This window comes from Clarias gariepinus, chromosome 12 (assembly GCF_024256425.1).
Source record: "Clarias gariepinus isolate MV-2021 ecotype Netherlands chromosome 12, CGAR_prim_01v2, whole genome shotgun sequence".
NCBI classification, from domain to species: Eukaryota; Metazoa; Chordata; class Actinopteri; order Siluriformes; family Clariidae; genus Clarias; species Clarias gariepinus.
Genome location: NC_071111.1, coordinates 16,551,100 through 16,567,400, shown reverse-complemented (window position 1 = coordinate 16,567,400; position 16,301 = coordinate 16,551,100). Strand labels below are relative to the sequence as shown.

Genomic DNA, 16,301 nt, shown 5'->3' with positions numbered 1-16,301 from the left:
TTCGATATATTTCACTCAAAGAATCGAGTCGACACAATAACCACACTATGGTCGATACACTAAAATGTTTATAATGTTGTTCATAATGGCATAGGTGCTAAACCTTTGCTACAAGTCCAGAAAAGTGACCTTAATATACTTTATTATCTATGATTATATGTGTTTCTATGAGAGCGGCTGCTGAGCATACAAAGCTGGCCAAATTCTTAACCGCTATCAAGTCAATATAAACATACTGCAGACTAAAGGTAATGAATTATTATTATTAATATTATTATTATTATTACTGACATAACATTTAAAAAAAAGACACCTTTCCAAGACTTATAAATTTACTTTTATATTTTGATTCCAAAGGTAGAAGCGCATAAAAAATGAACAATAATGCTCAGTTTACAGTACATTCAGGTTTAAACCATGCTACAGATCACCAAAAAAATGAATACTAAATAACCGACATTTTAGTATATTATTATTATTATTATTATTATTATTATTATTATTATTATTATTATTATTATCAGTAAATAATAGTAACATAAGGAAAAGGAGCCATTTGGAGCATTAGTTCTCCATAAAAATTTTTGCAGTCATGTGAATCAGTATATTGTGCACAGTAGTATACAATCTGAATCAGCACTTGTAGTTATGCTCAGTACTTGAGCACACTTAGTACTTTGCACAATAAGAGATTGTTTTCAGTCCTCCTAAGTAAAGAAGGTGAGCTCCAGCATGGTTGGTGGGCCTGTTGATAAAACCTTTCTTTCTCTCTTTATTTCACATTTATGGCTAGCAAATGTGAAATAAGCTTATGATTGACTCTTAGGTTCATCGCTGTCACATACAGTTCTAAAACTTTGTGTCCATCTGTTGCACAGGATTGGAGACATCTTTATTAATTGAAACTGATTCTGCCAAAGCGAAGACAGCAAGCAAGCTCTCTTGCTCCTTTTTTGTTCTTGGTAAATCAGAAGACGGTCTGATGAGGATCTGTATTCGCTAGAGAGAGAGAGAGAGAGAGAGAGAGGAGAAAAAAGACAAAAAGAGAAGGAGAAGTGAAAGGCTCTTAAGTTTGGTATAATTTAAGTCTCAGTTTGTCAGACTAGTAGACTTTAAGATATCATACTTCTTTTAAAGTTCCTTTTGTGTTGCCAATTTTGTAGATCATCCATGCAGGGATACAGAGCATTGAGGGCAAAGCCAGCAGCCAGCCTAATGCATAACCCCACCAAGGATATTCATACTCATTGTTGTATTTAAGAGGTGTATATTTGATGAGGGAAAAAGCAAACGTGCCCTAAACAGGGGAAAAAAAACATTTGGTTAAAAGCAGAATTTACTCTGAATGGGCTTCAGTGTGGATTGTATAAATGGAGAAACAACTGACTTTAATTTAACAGCACATAAAATGAATTATTATTAGTTAAGCTATTAATTATTATAGATTTTCAGAAATCTAGAAGTAAACCAGCGTTATTCAGTATCAGCCTCCGCTTTTCCCAAATGATATAATCAGCCATTGCAATGCTTTTATCCTGGCTTAAAGTAATAAAGTTTGTCTCACTATGCACGTGACTGGGGTGAAAAACATCCAGCAATACTTAAGTAGAGGGCCTGGGCGGTAGCCAATCATGTCCTCCATATTATCATAGAAGCGATCTGCACCTGAGAAAACAAGATCGGTGGCCTCATCATGAAAGATCAACAAGCAGAAACACCAAACATGTTACACATTTCGCCCAAATCTGAAGAAAAAATATGCTAAGGGAAAAAAGAAGAAAAAAAAAACGCTGCCCTGTCAGACAGTATTTGGTCTCCCTCTTGTTTTGTATTATCAGATATAGCATACCATAAATCCAGGCAATGCAAACCGTCTCAAATATGGCCATGAAGAGCAGACACATGCCAGACGCTGCATAGTAGTCAAAGAGCTGGAAGACATACATCCCACCCTGTTTAACACAGATTACAATATGCAGGTTAAATATTTTGTCAGATACATTAGAGATGAAAATCAATTTTAATTAAAATATTCATTAGAAATTGAGATATTGGATCGATTTATATTCAAGTCAAACCAGGGTTTTTGATTGTACAGAACAACAGTGCACAGGTATGAGAGTACAAATATGCTACTCTAATGCACTTATCATAAAGTTTTAAAAGTGCTTGGATATCATCAAGGTAAAAAGTTTTCTCATGACATCAGGCCTGTTACCAGGCCTTCTGGGAACTCCTTAAATGGCACAAACATGTGGACGAGGTCAAGTCTGTATAGCTTGTAATGTGCAAGTGGAACTGGTGAATAATTGTGTGTACAGTTCCCACTGTCAGATGCATCTCTTTGGGACAAGTTATCTGCAAATTTTCAAGGGTCGGACATTCCAATCACTAAATGTTAATGGAAGCTCCAAGTCTCCTCAGCCGGGATCATCATTCTTGGATGTACGGCACCATTCAAATGTTTTACTGCAGTTAAGAGTCTCATCACTGTACTTTGCTTGAAGTCTTTAGGAAATGTCGTTTTTTACTTTGAGGAAATTTCATCACATATCCTGGTTTGACTTGAACGCCCCTCATAGGTATATGGATTAAAAATATTGTAAGTGACACCAATAGTAAAATATATTAACTTTTAAAAGAGTACACATTTTATGTGTATTTTTCACCTGGATATCTATCTATATCTATACCTGTCCACACAATGTATACTACTTCATCCAATATTCGAAGAGATTTAAGGTACATAAATTAGCTATATTGATATTTTAAAATTGACCGGCACCATCTGTATTTACTAACGGTTAGTTCCCTTTTTAAAAAACGTTCTACCATTCTATGAAATGTGATCCATGAGAATGCAGTTGCCAGATTGGAAAGATCAAAAGACACACAGGATGTTCTCTTCAAAAATCGTTTGATGGTCGTTTGTTTTGATGCTTTTGTTGTCCCTGCAGTCAGACTGATTAAAGAAATTAACTGCGCTTTAATTGCAGGTCTGAAATGCTTACTTCCATCAGCATGATGAGCCCCATGAGGAAGGAGAAGATGCACACCACTAATAGGAAGAGCTCCCTGCGATTTTTGTGGCGGAACACGGTGGGATACATGTCTACTATGGATGTCATCAGGCTCTCAACACACACAAACTATAGAAAGAAGAGAGAAAACAAAAATAATTCAGATGCTCAATATTGCCAGGTAATAACAATAGTGAATAACATGAACATAACCACAGTGATGACAGTTACTTCTTTTAACATCACATCACACTGGTTGATTTTCACATAGCAGACCACATTCAACCATATTCCATGTTACCTGATCTCCTCAATTAAACACAATTAATTAAACCAACTGTGAGACTCATACCCTGCTAAATCTTCTCACAATACTACAGTAGATTTTTCATTATATAGTCAAAAGTGCATGGAAACTAGACCATCACACACCAATTTTGAAAATTTTATGGCACAACCATGGGCATTAAGATGGACTTGGTCCCATCTTTGCTGCTATAATAAAAGCCTCCATTCTTTTGGCCTGTGGGAATTTGTCCCAGTCAAAAAGTGCATTGCTGAGGGAAGGATATGATAATGTCAAGGAGTTCTTGAATTGAGTCTGTGTTGCATTACATTATAAAAATGAGTTCAGTGGGGTTGAGGACAGAGCTCTGTCTGGCTAGCAACAGTTCTTCCACTTTTTTGGCAAACCGTGTCTTCATTAGGGCTTGCTTTGTGCACAAGGACATTGTCATGTTGGAACAGGTTTGGGATTTTTTGCAGAGAAGGGAATTATTTAAGCTACAGAATACAGTTATAATTTTGACATTGGTATGCTTCCAATTTTCTAGCAACAGTTTGTGGAAGACCCATATATGACTGTCATATGACTATCAGGGATCTATATATTTACCATATAGTCTACTTAACACGTATCCTCATAATAAGGCAAATAAATGCACCGCAATGCATAATTCCAGGTAGACAGGGAGAACTAAAGGTATTTAGGTATTAAAAAGATATTTGGAGCAGTGGTGGCTCAGTGTTTTAAGGCTCTGAGTTGCGTATCAGGAAATCGGCGGGTCGAGCCCAGCTCCAGCAGGTTGCCGCTGTTGGGCCCTTGAGCAAGGCCCTTAACTCTGTCTGCACCAGAGGCGCCGTAAAATTGCTGAGCCTGCGCTCTGACCCCTGCCTACTAACTGGGATATGTGAAGAATAAAGCATTTCACTGTGCAGTAATGCACTGTATGTGTGAGGAATAAAGGCTGCACTGAAAACAGACAAATGCTTACCTGGCTGTCCAGTCCAAGGAAAATAATCATGATAAAGAAACAGCAGGCCCACAGATGAGACAGGGGCATCAATGTTACAGCACGGGGGTAGGCGATGAAGGCAAGACCAGGGCCTGAAATGCAGCAGGGCATAATTGATAGCTTTAGTTATATTTATAATGTACAGGTATGTCTACCTGTAAAATTGAGCAAATGTATTAGAGATCATAGAAACTTGTAGGCATTTTGATATATATTGTTAAATTGTTTCTAATCATTAAAAACTGTTTTATATTGCCATCAAAGAAGACGTACCAGATTCAGCCACCTCTGAAATCGGCACATTCTGCTCATATGACATGAAACCAAGGATGGAGAAGATGGCAAAGCCAGCCACAAAGCTTGTCCCGCTATTTAAAAAGCACAAAGCCAAGCAGTCCCTGTGACAAATAAAACTGTGTTACTGAAACCTGCAATTCAAAATATATCTCTCTGAAATATACTGTACATAAAATATGCCTTATATATATATATATATATATATATATATATATATATATATATATATATATATAACATTTAGAGATGTATATACACTCACTGATTACTCCATCAGGAACAACTATCTAATTGCACAGTCTTGCAAAAGTGAACAGTTACAAAGTGGAAAAACATTGCCCTGGTACTGATTTTTGCTGAGGCGCACAAAAGGTGGGGTCAGAATTTGTTGCCAATCCATAGACCCTTCCTGCCTCGTGTCAGGAGTCTAGGGCGGTGGAAATGGACTAATATTGTGGGGTCTATTATTATAGTATTGCTGCTGACCATGTGCATCCTGTCATGGCCATTTTACAGCACAATAATTTACAGCATGAGAATGTCACAAAACAATGTAATCATCAGCTGGTTTTTAAAACATGGCAGTGAGCTCAGTGCTCGTTACTATTACAGGCACCATCTACAGGGGTTGGACAATGAAACTGAAACACTGGCCAATTTAGTGTTGGAGGTCTCATGGCTAAATTTGACCAGCCTAGTTGCCAATATTCATTGATTGCACATTCCACCAATAGGAACAGAGTGTGAAGGTTTAATTAGCAGAGTGATAGCACAGTTTCGCTTAAAATATTGTAAGGCACACAACATTATGGGTGATATATTATAGTTCAAAAGTGGACAAATTGTTGGTGCGCATCTCGCTGGCGCATCTGTGACCAAGACAGCAAGTCTTTGTGATGTACAGTATTAAGAGCCGCGGTATTTAGGGTAATGTCAGCATACCACCAAGAAGGACGAACCACATCCAACAGGAGTAACTGTGGACGCAAGAAGAAGCTGTCTGAAAGGGATGTCCGGGTGCTAACCCAGATTGTATCCAAAAAACATAAAACCACAGCTGCCCAACTCACTGTAGGATTAAATGTGCACCTCATCTGTCCTGTTTCCACCAAAACTGCCCACAGGGTCAAGGTACATGGCCGCGCTCCTATAGCCAAACCTTTTTGGGGCCAGCATTGAAAATCTTGGGCTGTGGACAATGTGAAACATGTATTGTTCTCTGATGAGTCCACCTTCACTCTCTTTCCCACATCTGGGAGAGTTACGGTGTGGAGAAGCCCCAAAGAAGTGTACCACCCAGACCGTTGGATGCCCAGAGTGAGACATGGGGGTGGATCAGTGGTTTGAGTTGCAATATCATGGCATTCCCTGAAAGTGAAGTTGAACATCTCCCATAGCCTGCACAGTCACCAGATATAAATATTATTGAGCCACTTTGGGATTTTGTTTTGGATGTGCGAGTCAGAAAACGTTTTCCTGCACTAGCATCACGTAGTGACCTGGTGACTATTCTGCAAGAAAAATAGCTTAAAATTTCTTTGGCCAGTGTGCAGGACTTGCATCTGTCATTCCCAAGATGATTTTATGCTATATTGGCTTCGCAAAAGGAGGCATATACTAATGAACTACACCATACTAAGGAATTATTGTGGTCTAAAACCAGGCATTTTAGTTGAATTGTCCAACCCCTGTATATTTACAAAGGTTTAGTTCCCTTTTTTGAGAATGTACTATCATTCTATTAATGTGATCCATGTGAATGCATTTGCCATTTACAATGTACAATTTGTGATGCACTCATATCAATGTAAACTAAATATACATTCTAACATAGGAATGTTTCCAATAGGGCCAGGGCCAGGGGTAGCTCAGTGGTTAAGGCATTGGACTACGATTCAGAAGATCCCAGTTTCAAACACCACAACCGCCAAGTTGCCACTGTTGGGCCCTTGAGCAAGGCCCTTAACCCTCAACTGCTCAGATGTATAAAGAGAAAAAATGTAAGTCGCTCTGGATAAGAGCGTCTGCTAAATGCCTAAATGCCTAAATCTTACGGAATCCATGCACTGAAGTATTGAGGCTGTTTTAAAAGCAAAGGTAGGCCCTAGTCAGTGTTAGTATAGAGTCTATATACTATGAAATATCTACTTTATACACTGTAAATGGCCCCTATGTACTGTGAATATAATGATGGTTATATATATATATTACCTGTAACAATTATTGTTGTATTTGTTGTAGCTCCCTAATGCTGTTAGACACCCCAAGCACAGGGCATATGAAAAGAAAATTTGTGTTCCTGCATCCATCCATACCTGGACAAAAAATAAAGAGGAAAAATGCAAAACAGTAACAGTTAAAAAAGCTGTTCTGTTTATGAAATTCCTGCAATGTTTCCGCATTAGTTTCCTGTGTGTCTGGATTTGTTATTGCATTTTCTGATTTGCTGTTTTGTTTTTGGGTTTGTTGTAAAGGCCTGGTCTTGTTCTGCTGTCTGCTGTTGGTGTGTTTACACCCAATTATATAAAAAAAAATGAAATGTGTTAATCTGTTAAATCGTAAAATGACAATAAAAGATTAGATCCTCCCTTTCTGACTGTGATTTAATGTATGTGTACACCAATTAGCCATAACATTACAATACAAAACATTATGGCCCATACTGTGTAGGCTTCCCTTGTGGCACCTGGGCAGCTTTGGCCCCTCATGCAATGACTCCACAGGAACTCTGGGTGCGCTGTTTGTCGTATGTATATTACAATGCAATTACAATTGCATACAATTACTGTATTTATATTATAATTACATATAATAGATTAGGACTGTCAATACTAACACACTAATGCAAGTAATTAATCTAGAAAGGTAAACGCATTACTACTTTTTTCAATGCAAATTAATCATATGACCAATTTTGACCCTAATGGCTTTCCATAATCACATCCACTATTATTTGTCCATAATTGTGTGCTTGTTCTACCTTCAAAGAGGAACTATTTTTACAAGATACATTAAAAATCATAAGTAACCAGAACAACATTGGTGTAACAGTTTATCTCATTGAAGATAAATTGCAACTGCACTCACTCACTCTAGGTGTGTTAAAAAGAGCAGAAAGATATTTTGTCGAAGTTGAAAAGGAGATATGGACATGATCACCACTATAGGAACAGACAGGGCTCACAATACGATTGCTGCTGCAAGGCATTTACCATTCGAGACATTTTAATTTCATATTTGTTACATATTCATGTTTGAGATATTATTAAATTGCATAATGTTTCCTCTAACCAGTTCATCATGCGTTTCTTTATTCTAACATTGCACGGTTAGTATGCAAGTACGGTACTTTAAAATTGTGATTAAAGAATACGACTGTGATTAACTAGAGGAATGTTTGCACATGCCATTAACTATAAAAATAGGTCAATGATTTGAAAGGCTGACCATGAGGAAAATGCTGCCAGTAACAGTAAGCAATGTCTAGGACAATTCTAAATAATCTTGCATTGTTCATATCAAATCCATATCTAACACAGCACACTGAGCAAAGCATTCAGAGTTTGCAGACTGAACTTTGAAAGAACGTCACTAAGCAAGCAAAGCTGATTTAGAACACTAAAACAAAAACACTGTGTGTCGGGGATCACTCTGTTCGTAATCTCCACACTGTGATCTCCATCCCAGAACCCAGATGGCCTCAGTAAACAAACTGAACACATACTGAGGGTCTCGACATCAACTAAGGCACCTGTCTGTTGACTCTTAGTGCACCATGAGAGAATCATTAAATTTGCAGCGATGTAGTCTGGGGGTACAGTACATATAAACGATAAATAAATAAATATAAATAACTAAATAAATAGAAATGCAAGACAGAATTGTACCTGTGGATCAGATAAACGTCCAAGGTCAGGATACAGATAAAACTGAATGCCTTTGCTGGCCCCAGGCAACGTGAGCCCCCGAATGAGAAGCACCAAGAGCATGACATAAGGGAAGGTAGCAGTGAAATAAACTACCTGCAAGGAAGAACACAAGGTAATATTTAGGTATTGTAGTTAACATAGTTTATCCGCCCACCTAAATTTCCTATTGCTTAACCTATGTAGAGCTACATCCCAGGAAAGTGCAGTCATTTATATGGAAAAGACATTCAGGCTGGGTGTATACTGGGTGTATGGCTGATGTAGTATACATATAGTTACACATTCCTCAACATTACACTTTATTTGAGAGTGCTGTTGTTACTCACAGTAATAATTGACTAGATGGATGTTCAAATCCTATTTGTACCTCTTTTTTTAATGTTAAATCATACTTTTGTTAATGTCAAAAAAAATATCACTGATACCATCAGATCAGCTATCTGGCTTTTTGATAGTAAATCTTTATCCGATATTACATACAGTGCTTTGCAAAGGTGCTGTATACCCATCCGTAAAGACTTCCTGTTCGTGTGAATCCTTTTGCCATCAATCATTCATTCATTCTTCCGTTTTATTAGCTGCTTTTCCTGGTCAGGCTTCTTGGAACACTGGGTGCTGGCCAGAAACCCACGCTGTAGAGGATTCCAATTCATCACAGGACACCATGCACACACATTCACATCAAGGGCCAATTTTGCGTAGTCATTCGACCTACAAGCTTGTTTTTGGCTGGTGAGAGGAAACCGGAGAATCCAGAAGAAACCCACATGGATATTCCAAGGAAAAGAAAAGAGAACTCGTGGAACGGGCAAACAGAAAGCAACCCAAGCTAACAGAAGGTGTCACGTGATCTCTGTATAAATAACCTTGTTCCTGGAAGACTGGAGTTTGTTAGAGAATAAAATGAAATGACCAGAATCATGATGCCCAAGGAGCTATGCAAACAGAACATGGCCCTAAGTAGAGATGGATTATCTTTTCCTACTTATCCCAATCCTAAAAGACCAACCTTTCCAGTAGATTTCACTCCTTTCCAGATGCAGAAGTAGCAGAGGATCCAGGCCACGAGCAGACACAAAGCCAGGTCCCAGTGTAGGGTTCCCATGTGATCGATACCTGAAGAGAGTCGCAACACCCGTCTCCTGTTTTCCATGCACCAAATAGACATTATTTCACTTAGATGATATCCCTGGTATACCCAGATATACAGTCAAATACAAAGGTTTGCAGACACTTAAGACAAAAAAATAAAGTTTCATACTGACAGGGAGGTTACTGTGATAGGCTGTGTGGGTAAATTTATCACCAGTGACTTTTCTCTTATAACAGTTTTTTAATCATAACATTCCACATGGTTTTTCACTTTGCCAAGCTTGCATGAACCACATTTATACCATGCCTCTTATGACACTGCTTCAAATTCTTCAAAGTTTTCACAACTATTTCATTATTTATTATTTACATTTGAACATGAAAGGGCTGCATGGTGACACAATGGTGAGCATTGATGCTTCACAGCTTCACGGTCTACTCAAGTCAAGTTACTATAAGGAATTTGACATGTTCTCACTGTTTTTGTGTGCATGTGTTTATGGGTGTAGAAGAAATTTGTCTAATTATTTGTCACATATACATTAGACCACAATGAACTACTTTTCTTCAGACATCCAAGCTTGTTAGGATGTAAAGCTTATATGCCAAGCGTTAAGGGTCTTGCTCAAGAGCCCAACATACTGCATTACCATCCCGATACACATACTGATTCTGATCATTGAACAAACCACTGAGCCACCACTGCCTTGTGTGTGCCTCTTCAAGTCTCTTCCTGTGCTAGGTTATCTGGTTTCATCCCAACTCCTAAAACATGCCTTAACTCCACTCCAACTTGCACATGGGTATGAATGAGTGTGTAATTTGTATGATGCCCTGTGATGACCAGGTGTCCATCTGTTATATTCCTCCCTTGCTCCCACAGACCCCATTGAGGTTGAAGCACTTACTGATGATAAACGAGTGTCATGCAAGTAATTTTCCTTTCTTACTCTCGGAAACTACAGAAAACAGACATTTTGTAGTTGACTGTTAACGTAACTCCACTGACAAATTCCAAGCCTCATATAAACTTTAAATAGAAAAACTTATGTATGCTTTTGGCTAACTTGAGAACACAAAAGCAACTGCTCCACTTTTTAGCACTTACTCCCAAAATTCAATGACCGGAGACGTAGCGTTAGCAGGCATGGTGAAGTTGACCGATTCATTCCTCTTTTGGAACTCCACACAAGTGTCTTTCAAGGAAACAACAACAAAAAACACAACAACAATTACACAGTATGACATGCACTTTACTTATCTGTATTAGAAAAATAATTATAACAGCTTTTATTGTCATTTCTTACCTAGATTCCAGACATTTTGACATGAGGACCATGGCAGCTCCCAGGAAAATGAGTGATAGAAGTAAAAGATGGCCCAGGCCAGAACAATGATGTAGTAGAAATTGAGTAAGATTAAAATGACCTGTGTGCCATAGCCTAGACCTGAGCAGAATATCGTGAATAATGACAAAAAATTCAAAGGACAATTAAAAATTAAGATAAAAGAAATGAATTCAATCTTTGTCTGATACGGAATGGATAAGTCTTTTACCCTCAAAGAGAGGGCTGATCTTTCTCCAGGAAGTGACGCCTCCTTCGCTAGTGTATTGGCCCAAAGCTGTCTCCAGGACAAACACGGGGATCCCACAAGTGAAGAGAAATATCAGGTAAGGGATGAGAAAGGCACCTGGAATTTTTTATGGAGGAACATAAGGGATTTAAATCACACAGCCAATAAAAAAACACAGTAGATAAAAAGGCGCAACTTGTTATTAAAGGTACGTTCATAACTCTTAATATTATTAGGAACACTTACGTACAGTTATCTAATCAGGCAATAATGTGGCAATAGCACAATGCATAAAATCATGCAAGGGCTTCAGTTTCAGCTTCACATTAAACATAAGAATGGAGTACGTTGACTATGGTAGACGTAGGTGGAAGACAGGCAGGAAGATTTTAGTAACTGCTAAAGTCCTGGGATTTTCATAGCCTACAATCTCAAGAGTTTATAAAGAATGATGTAAAATATAAGAACAATAAGAAAAACCATTCAGTGAGTGGCAGGTCCAACTCCAATAATCATTCTTTATAACAACAAGGATGAGCGGAAAAACATCTCAAAATCCACCCTAAACTGCAAGGCAGATGGACCACCATAGCAAAAGCACCACATCAGGTTCCACGTCTATAAGCCTGTTTTAAAGACTTTAAAACAATTAAATTTGACAGGTGAATGAATAAGTGGTGGGAATCCAAACAACTTCTGTTTCAAAATTTTGACCAAAGATTTCTTCAAGGGACAATTCTTTAATGCTAACACAATCTTCAAACCTACAGCATTTCAGATCTTTTTGGTACTGTCATGCAAAATTATAAATCCTTAGCAACTGAGAGAACCTACCACCTCTCCAAGAGGAAGCATCTACAGCACTTTACACAATTTAGCAATCAATCTTAGTCTCCTGTGGAAATAAAAATAACCTTACCTCCTCCATTCTTGTAGCACAAGTATGGGAATCGCCACATGTTGCCTAGGCCAATAATGGAACCAGCTACAGATAGCACAAATTCCAACTTGTTGCTCCATTGTCCTCTTTCCTGGATCTTCTGCTCATCTTCTTCACAACTGATCCCATTAGCATTGCTTGTGCTGACTGTGTCTTTGAAGCATTTGAAATTGTGATGTTTTATTACTGAACATCTCAATAATACGATAAAGAGCAAAAACGTTCAAAAAGCATAAGTTCCTTATTTGTTAATATTTGTTGCATTATATTGTGTATTGTTCTCTGGTCTCTAATTCATATCATAAACAACAAAGAAGAAACATTCTGTCTCACAATTAACTTTATTGTGAGGCAGAATGTATTTTGTTAATTGTTTTAATGATAGGAATGAATAAAAAAAAATCTTTCAAATAGCTGTGCATAAAGACTTCGCATGCGCAGACTTTTTAGCAACAGATTTAACAATAGTATCTGACATTTCTGTACATATATAAGTTTAGATCTGTAAAGCTTTGTACAACTTACCCTTCATTGCACCAAAGCACAACTAAAGCAAGTCAAATTCCAGCGTATAAACCGGTGGTTACTAAAGAAAGCAAAAGCCGGTGAAGGTTTGAGTGTGTAATCCAACCTCATGTGGGCTGCCACCTCCCCCTTATACACCACCCCCCACCCCCTTACACTCCCCAGATTGTTTTTATGGCCCTACACTAAAGACTGCAAGGGATCATGGCATGCAGAATAACAACTTGTGGACAACACACGCTCATCTGATGGACTATTTAAAAGATCCAATATTGTACATGCTTTCATAACATATTTAATTTTGCTCTCTTGAGCTCCCGCAGGCTTTAATAGTGTACTTTAGGAATTATTGTGGAACGCAAGTTAATCTTTTCACATTCTGTTCCAAATCCACAAATTCAAGATCAACGACCTTACACCAACCCTTTTCAACCAGCACATATAGTCAGGTCCATAAATATTGGAACAAAGAAGGTTTTTTGGGGAGGAGGGGGGGGATCTCCGACCCCTGTACAACATCACATTGATTTTGAAAGGAAACACCCAGGATGTAAGCGAAGTTAGGACTTTAATCTTTAATATAAGAGTTTTGACATAAGTGTGGCATTAACCATTCCAAAATTCCATTTTCTCTCTCTCTCCCTCTCTCTCTCTCTCACACACACACACATACACACACCATTTTGAGGCATACATACACACATAAACACACCATTTTTTATAGTTTAAGTCTGATGAACCCTGGCATCTTCATCATCATCATCATCTTGAAATATGCCCGTGCCACCAGAGAAAAAGAAAAAACAGCCATTGATGGGGAAAACCTGGTGATTCAGTATACTTCATTCAGGTAGTCAGCTGACCACATGTTTTGGACACATAATGTTCCTGATCCTAGACCTGACTAACTGAAGCAGCCCTAGATCATACCACTCCACCCACAAGCTTATATGGCAGCCACAAGGCATTATGGGTGCATTACTTTATCTGCCTCTCTTCTTACTCTGAAGCACCTGTCATCCTAGAACAGGGTAAATCTGGACTCATCAGACCACATTGCGTTGTTCCAAAGCTCCACTGTCCATTACTTATGCTCTCTAGCAAACTGAAGCCAAATTTCCAATTAGGCTCACTGATACGTGGCTTTTTTTACAGTTACACAGCTGTTTAGTCCCAATCCCCTGATTTGTCTTCGCATTATATGAATAGAAATGCTCTTACTTTTACTAATAAACATAGACATGAGTTCTATTGCTGTTTTTATTTTTATGATTTGATTTCTCTAAGGTTCAAACAATCACAGATCCGACCACATTTCTTAGTTGAGGATTTCCAGATTTTATTAACACGTTGGTCAGTATTTCTTTTCTTAGTGGAAGCAAATAATTTGACCCTCCTGAAACAGTGTATGCCACAACCACAAGACCAATAAGGGTTAAATAACTTGTTGCCAGGTGAAAAATATTAATCACTGCAGTACGTAATTATCCAAATGGAGGCTCTTAACTGTTAGAGCTTATTTGTGTACTTAAATCTAGGTATTGCCTTTTTTTCTTGGCTGTAGTGCATCTTGGGGGACATATATATACACAGTATACACACTATATTATAGCTTACAGGTCATGCAAACCTTGATTTTTATGAGCCCACATGAAAGGGCTTGAGATATTTCATTTAAAAAATGTTCTTCATAATTTTTTTTATAGATTTTAATATTTTTAATAGATTTACCAAAAAAACTTTGATATTATTTTTTCGAGGTGTGTGTAGTACTGTGCAAAGGTTTTATGCAGGTGTAAAGTAAAATGCTTTCAAATAGATATAAAATAAATGCTTAAAATTTATATCAATTTATAGAATGCACAGTGGGCAAACAGAAGAAAAAATTTAATCAAACCAAAATTTAAAATTCAAATTCAAATTCAAATTCAAATTTTATTTGTCACATACACAAACATACACAGTACGAAATGTAGTGAAATGCATTATACGACTGCCATTGACCCTAAAAGAGTGTGACCCTAAAAGAGTGTGACTATTCAGTTCAATTTTATTTGTATAGTGCTTTTAACAATTGTAATCGTCGCAAAGGAGCTTTACACAATCAAAAGAATTATTTAAGTTTGTATGGAATGTGTATGAATTAAAATGATCAGTTTGTCCCTGATGAGCAAGCCGAGGGTGATAGTGGCAAGGAAAAACTCCCTGAGATGGTAATAGGAAGAAACCTTGAGAGGAACCAGGCTTAACAGGGAACCCATCCTCATTTGGGTGAAACAGAGAGCAGGAATTAATCTGCATTCATACTGTGTATGAACACCTGTGTTAGGTGGCTGGCAGTTCAGTAGAACAGTTGATAATATGATTATGATTAATATGGAGTCCAGTTAGTTATTGGAGGCTCAGGTAGACATGTAGGAAATTCCAGTCCTGAACTATGGAGCAACTGCAGCCAAGTCAAGTCCTCAGAGAAACAGCTGTCAACATCAGTCGAGGCCAGAACCGTCTTCATGGTAGAGCGATATCATCTCCAGACACCTGAAGCATCAGAAAGAGACACAAGCGGCATCCATGTGACGAGATCTCCAACCAGAATCGGGGCACCAGGATGAGTCAGACCGGTCCAGAGGGCAAAGAAAGTCTGCATCACTGGCAGCTCAGGAACGACATGTGTAGCTCGACAGAGAGAGGGAAAGAGAGAGGAGGAGAGAGAACAAGAGAGGGGAGAGCAGAAGAGGAAAGATAACAGTTAGGTATGGTCACAGTCACATAATATATAAAGTGAATGTATATTTAGTGCAGAGTGCAAGCAGAGACTCAGACAGGACTAACTATGACAGCATAACTAAAAGGGAGAGCCAGGAGGAAACACAGACATGAGGGCTCCCTAAGAAATAAAGTAACCAATCACCTAACCGTCAACAAATCTGAGTGATCAGTGAGAGTGGGGAGGACAGCATCTAAACATACCAGTTCACCATAATACTCTACGTCCATGAGTCCCCCAGATCTGCTTCTTTACCTAAGGCAAATCACTCACTCATCTTCTATACCACTTTACCCTGTATTCAGGGTCGCGGGGACCTGGAGTCTATCCCAGGAGGCTTAGGGCACGAGGCGGGGTACACCCTGGACAGGGTGCCAATCCCTCACAGCCTAAGGAAAATCTATTTACAAAAATGCTTGGCTAAATAAATAGGTTAATTTTCTTACTCTTGCTGCTGCATTCTGGACTAGCTGAAGCTTGTTTATGCACCTAGTTGAACAACTAGACAGTAGGGCATTACAATAGTCCAGCTTACTGTAGAGGTGATAAACACATAAACTAAATTTTCTACATCGTTTAGTGACAATATATTCCTTAATTTGGCAATATTTCTGAGGTGAAAAAATGCTATCCTGGTAATATTGTCTACATGAGCTTCATCACACCGAGGTCTCTTACTGTTGCACTTGATGGAACAGAAAGGCCATCTAAAGTTACAGAGTGATCTAAAATTTTGCTTTTACACCAGATGACTAGACTTCTGTCTTATCAGAACTACACTTTGGCTTCAATCCAGCATCAATTCTTACACTTGCACCAAATTTTGCAGGATCAGAGTCAGTTACATGATTAATCAAGTAT

General features: G+C 38.2%; 1 protein-coding gene across 1 annotated transcript; it reads right to left on the bottom strand.

Moving 5' to 3' along the window:
• Positions 1-189: 189 nt before the first annotated feature.
• LOC128533900 (sodium- and chloride-dependent GABA transporter 2-like) lies at positions 190-12,760 on the bottom strand. The gene is made up of 15 exons (XM_053508128.1): positions 12,674-12,760; positions 12,128-12,301; positions 11,191-11,325; positions 10,941-11,081; positions 10,742-10,829; positions 9,551-9,683; positions 8,500-8,634; positions 6,824-6,927; positions 4,589-4,713; positions 4,295-4,407; positions 3,012-3,149; positions 1,850-1,952; positions 1,565-1,665; positions 1,127-1,297; positions 190-999 (listed from the first exon to the last, which is right to left on the bottom strand). Exons 1-15 carry the CDS (start codon positions 12,678-12,680, stop codon positions 850-852), a joined length of 1,818 nt encoding a protein of 605 aa, XP_053364103.1. The 5' UTR covers positions 12,681-12,760; the 3' UTR covers positions 190-849.
• Between the last annotated feature and the right edge of the window lie 3,541 nt (positions 12,761-16,301).